This window comes from Triticum dicoccoides, chromosome 6B (genome assembly GCF_002162155.2).
Source record: "Triticum dicoccoides isolate Atlit2015 ecotype Zavitan chromosome 6B, WEW_v2.0, whole genome shotgun sequence".
In the NCBI taxonomy this organism is placed as follows: Eukaryota; Viridiplantae; Streptophyta; class Magnoliopsida; order Poales; family Poaceae; genus Triticum; species Triticum dicoccoides.
In genome coordinates, this window is record NC_041391.1 from 29,820,945 (window position 1) to 29,826,467 (window position 5,523).

General features: G+C 43.8%; 1 protein-coding gene across 2 annotated transcripts; it reads right to left on the reverse strand.

Moving 5' to 3' along the window:
- Positions 1-382: 382 nt before the first annotated feature.
- LOC119326526 (transcription termination factor MTERF8, chloroplastic-like) lies at positions 383-4,337 on the reverse strand. Of its 2 annotated transcripts, none has more exons than XM_037600162.1 (2): positions 3,033-4,337; positions 383-632 (listed from the first exon to the last, which is right to left on the reverse strand). In XM_037600162.1, the coding sequence occupies exon 1, from the start codon at positions 4,255-4,257 to the stop codon at positions 3,097-3,099; it is 1,161 nt and encodes a 386-aa protein (XP_037456059.1). In that variant the 5' UTR covers positions 4,258-4,337; the 3' UTR covers positions 383-632; positions 3,033-3,096. The 2 variants fall into 2 exon arrangements, with proteins under 2 accessions (XP_037456059.1, XP_037456058.1); XM_037600161.1 differs by having other exon boundaries at positions 3,025-4,337.
- Between the last annotated feature and the right edge of the window lie 1,186 nt (positions 4,338-5,523).

A 5,523-nucleotide genomic window follows, 5' to 3' on the forward strand; every position in this document is an offset into this window, starting at 1 on the left:
AATACTAGTTGTAAGACACCGTTTGAGATCAAGCAATAAAGATATTATAATCTTCTGTTGCCCGGCTCCCCAAGGAGCCGGAACCCTAGCCGCCTCTCCCAACCCTAGCCGCGACAGCGCCCGACCGCCGGCGCGCCCGCTCCAGCCTCCGTCCCCCTCCTCCCTGTCCATACAACCTACGCCCGAGGCCTGGTAGGAACCCTAGTCCTACCAGATAGGATGAAGTATAAAATCTAAAAATTAGATGTGCTAAATGTTCATGCACTGTGACCGGTTGACATTTTGGCCATACACTCGCTACAAGCTGTCGAGCTCCACTATTGTTGCTTAACGGGCAGAGGTGTTGCCCAAAGGGGCTAACTGACGTTCTTACATGAGAACAAAATGAAATGAACAATAATACTAAGTAAATGGCTGCTGGTTACAAATCCAACACCATGCTCGATCGCAATGCAAAAGCCAGCGACTTTTGACAACACAACCAAACAAGCGAAATTTGAGAAACCGCAATGCAACAAACCTCCAGGCCTCAAATTTGTAGGATCGGCATCTTTGAAGATCATTATTTTCTTCGGTGAGCAACGTGCCCGCGCTAGCCACCACCCTCTACGCATCCTCTTGCTTGTGTAGACCTGCCCAGTAGATGATGAACACACAAGCATCACATATGGGGATCAGAAGTTCCTGCTTTTGGTTTGGATAGTTAAAAGATGTGCGCACAAATTCAACGAAAACCGATTGAACCACAAAGAAGCAGGACAAAAGTAAGAAACCCGCCGCACAAAAACCGCCCCGCTGTTACTCCTGTCGTTATAGGCTGATTTGGCATGATATGATCTACTCACACAAGAATTATACACTTGGCCATGTTTGGGTTCTATTACATATGATCCACTTATATATAGTGCGACGCGGCTTAAAGAATATCCTCCTACCAACAGCCAAACGGCCATGGTTCCCAATCCACTCGCATAAACGATTGTATTTTACGTAATCAACTGGAATAACGTCTCCTGTTTCGTGAGCATTACAGAAAAGTAACTGTATCTATATGTGATGTGGGTACTGTTTTCTTTTGAAAGGGAGAAAATAGCTGCAGTGCTCTGAAACAACCACCCAGTCTCTGGGTGGAAGAATCATGTTCTTCCTACAGTCTGGCTGATACATTAATATGCTCGACCAGACTGACAAACCATATATGCCGAACATGCAGTAGGAACATAGGATATGTTTTAGTAAACGTAAGTCTAATCCAAGTGAAAATATCAAGCTATCTCAACCTCCAATTGTGATTATATAAAAACCCTTTTAAGGAAATTTTATGAATCCGAACAGTAGAGTGAATTTTTCCTAGTGGCAACAGGTTCAGAATACATCCTAGTTGAACCTAATATCCTACAAACTCATCCATATAAATATAAAAGCACTGATCAACACAAGCACGTACATCTTGCCTAAGTATTCCTTTTTTTTTCCTCTCGCGCCCCTTAAGCTCTCTGTATCGATCATGAAGTTCAGGAAAAGAAAGTTAAACTTACCTCGGTTCAAGTCACTGAGCAATAAAAAAAACTAACAGCAGCAACCCAAATCTGCTGAAGCTATGCTGAGGCAACAGGGCAGTGGCACACTTCATCCAACGGCTGAGAAAGCGAGTTGGAGTCACCGCGATGAATTAATATTTTGTTTTAACTGAATAGATAGATACTATTTCTCATTTTTCTCTTCCTTTTCAGATTGATATGGTCGTAATCTGTCATGTGATTTAACAAGCAAAATGTTTGCATATAACTGCATGGTAACAGTAGCTAGGATAGTTACCCCTGTTGCTCATTAAGCACAATCAGAACACATACTTACATCACTAAACACCAATGATTAAAAGCTGACACATGGACTAGTCGTGCGACTAGTTCAGTTGGAAGACATTGCTAATTGCTAAACAATATAATTTGCCACTTTTTATGTCAGGATGGATAACGGGTCGAAGGTCTTAGTGTCATGTCAAAGCAACAAATTGGGCTGAATTTTGTGGCATTGCGAAATAGATACTAAACCAACGATTTCATACTGGCTACTTTTGCTGCCGAAACATATGTATCTGGTTTTGTGAACAACGGTGTTACATATGCAATCACTGAATAGTAGATAGATATGAAGAAAAGACATCTGGCTCCATGCAAGCTGTAGGTTGTAGCGGAACAACTTTGTATCCTTTTCTTCTTCATATGTTCCCAATAACAAATGTTAGTTCAAATTTCATTGGATTTCCTTGTTATTCATGGCACCTCCATTGGTTTGTTTTGAAGATTAATGAACTATGTAAATGATAAAACTAATTCATTTGTAGATCATGGATTAGTCCCACCTAGGTTACGTTTTCAAATTTGAAAGCTTCCAAACTAAAGAAAGGTCAACTATGATATTTAGAAAAAAAGATGATGAATCTTTAGAACAATAAGGGGAAAGAAAACAAAAGGTTAAGAAAAAAGACGTCCATTAGAAATATATTTCTAAGCATAATCAAAATATTGAACATTGAACTGCAAACTTGGTAGTTAGTACTAACTGACGAAGTATTTCTAAGCATAATCTAAATACTGAACATTGAACTGCAAGCTTAGTACTACCTGAAATATGATGGGACAGAAAATACAATGAAACCAAAACAGGACATTCTAAATAAATGTTGCCATGGAAGCAGATCACGCTGATATTTTTAGTGGAAAACGACAAAGGGCTCTTCTGTTATGTCTGGTTTTCTGGGTCCTGGTTTGATCCAAAAGTTGGTCCACGCACACATCCGATTTCCATGATCCCCAACATTAGTTAGAAACACAAACATATGAGACTTCTCATTTTCAAAAATCAACTCTAAGGAATAACAAGAACATCATATCGGGGTTCAGGAATCAAGTTGTCAGTTACATCAAGAATTAGCAATGACGAAACTGGCATGTCATGGATATTATACTATCAAATATAGCCAACATCAAGTTAGGCAATGAATACTGGGACAAGAGTTACCAGCATACAATGCAGAGTGAAAACTTTGTTGCGCCATACACATGTTACAAATTTCCATAGCCTCTTCTTGGTTCATGTAAATCTGAAATTAGCTGGCACTTCCCCTTTGCAAGCAGTTGCATAGTCTTTAGCAAGGCGTGGTGCAGCCTTCTTGTGAGGACGTATGAACCTCTCCATAAATACTTTGTCGCTCAGCATGACTATATTATAGTAGTCCCGGTACTGACCTAGCAATCCATTTGCCTTAAGGAACTTGATAACATAGTACCTGGGCCTGAGTCGGCCCTCCATGCTGTAAGAGAGCAATGCCGGGCGATGAGCAATGTACGCCGGTTCCAGCCCCATCTCGGACAGGAAGAACTCGGACCTTTGCTGCAGCGAGCTGTTTGACTTCCTCAGCACAATCGGAGCCTTACACACAGCATGGCTCACTTCGGCATCAGACCACTTGAATATCTTCTTCAAGAACTTCGCCTTGGCGGCGATCTTCTCCTCGCTTTTGAACGAGACGGCCTGCAGCGCTTGCCTAAACATCCCAGAGCCGCGGGGCACGCCTAGAGCTTCGGCGCATGCCACCATCTCCCGGACAAGCTCTGGATTCGCGGTGAGGATCCTTGGCACGACCATACACAGCTTGGCAATATCGCAAGCAGCTAGCCCGCACTCCCGCAGGAGCGCGACGTTGGGCTCGACGATCCTGTCGCGGTTGGATGTGAGCAGGTGGGAGCTCTTCCTGAGGGCCCGGAGGAAGTTCTCGGAGGAGCCGAAGAGGGGCAGGTAGTACTGCAGCTTGGGGACGACGGACTTGAACCGGAAGGGCTCGCCGGCGATGGTGGCGAGGAGCGCGACGTCGGAGCCGGACAGGCCGAGGCCGGTGAGCCCGACGACGTTGGAGGCCAGGGTCCGGTCCACGCGCGCGCAGAGCAGCCGCGGGTCCTTGGCGACGGCGGCGGCGATGTCGGCGCCGGAGAGGCCGAGGCCGGCGAGGAAGGCGAGCACGGCGTCGGGGTTGGCGGGCGACTTGAGGTGGGAGAGCTTCGTGGAGGCCTTGAGCGCCTGGGCTCGGGTGAGGCCGCAGGCGTCGACGAGGTACTCCTCCACGGCGAAGCGTTGGCTTTGGCTCGGGGAAATGGGGGCCGCGGCGGCGGAGAGGAGGCGGTGGGGCGAAGTGACGCGGAAGGCGGCAGGAGTTGAGAGGAGATGGGAGACGATGCAGCTCCGGAGGCGGAGCATGGCGCCGGCAGCGATGGCGGTGGCGGAGGCGGTGGCGGCGGCGGCGGCGGAGGGATTTTGGGTAGGTTGCAGCTGCGTCTCGTCTGCTTGCTTGCCTGCCGTAACAGGCCGTGCCCGTACAGTTAATGTTCGCTTTTTTGCTGGGCCGAATTCGTTGTTTGGGCTCATGCAATCGTTGAGTGGGCTAGCCTGCCATCTTCTTCCTTCCGCGGGAAATGGGTTCCTCTTTCGCATGACTCTGTTTTAAATTTCCCATCTACATTCCAGTTTGGTATCATAGTAATGTTTATTATTTTATGAACTATGTTTTTTCGAATCATGTAGGCATATTATGTATTAAAAAAATGAGGAAAATACATTGTATATTTTTGTATGTTGTTACGGGCCATTTCATCATGCAGGTATCATGCTCATGCACATATAGGAGAGTACACCGTATTAATTTGCTTTATTATTAGAAAAATGTCACGCAACAAACAATAGTTAGTGGTCAGTGCATGTTCAGCACCAAAATAAGATTAGTATTTTTAAGTTTAGGAAATGGTAGCCAACAATGAACTCCGCATACAGGCATGATAGTGGATAAAACAAGTGGTTGTAAAATGTTTTGATGGAGTGTTGTAGGCTCAAATGAACTGGAATTAGTGAGACATAAACATGTTATTTTATTATTTACTGGGATCATTTTAATGAAGCTCCATTTTGTACTACAAAAATAATTTGCTCCAATTTTTGTTATGTTTTTATTTCTTTCTTGTTTATAAGTTATTAACTATGCCTACCATTTTTATAGCAAGCACAATATATGGAAACCATGATTTTTTTTACATTATTATAGATTATTTCTTACAATTTTTGTAGTAATAAACATACTTCCTTTTTCCATGTAGAGGATCAGCCGAAATTGTCCTAATATCACCCACTAGACCACATAGTAGTTTCATCCAATGCTTAGTAATCTGCCTTTTATAAAAAGTTCATATTTTGGTCATTGTTAACAACGTACTCCCTCCGTCCGGAAATACTTGTCGGAGAAATGCATAAAAATAGATGTATCTAGAACTAAAATACATCTAGATACATCCATTCCTCCGACAAGTATTTCCGGACGGAGGGAGTACAAAAGATGGTTATCCACAACATTTTTTTGAAAGCATTTTAGATGATTTTTACTAACTTTGAGTATAGAGCACAATGATATGCCACTGCCTTTTCTTTGCATGGTACTAAAGGACGTATAAGCATAAGCAAACATGTCCATGTGTA

Excerpts from the sequence above, each read along its gene's own strand:
- LOC119326526 (XM_037600162.1), bottom strand. The coding sequence starts at position 4,257 with ATGCTCCGCCTCCGGAGCTGCATCGTCTCCCATCTCCTCTCAACTCCT.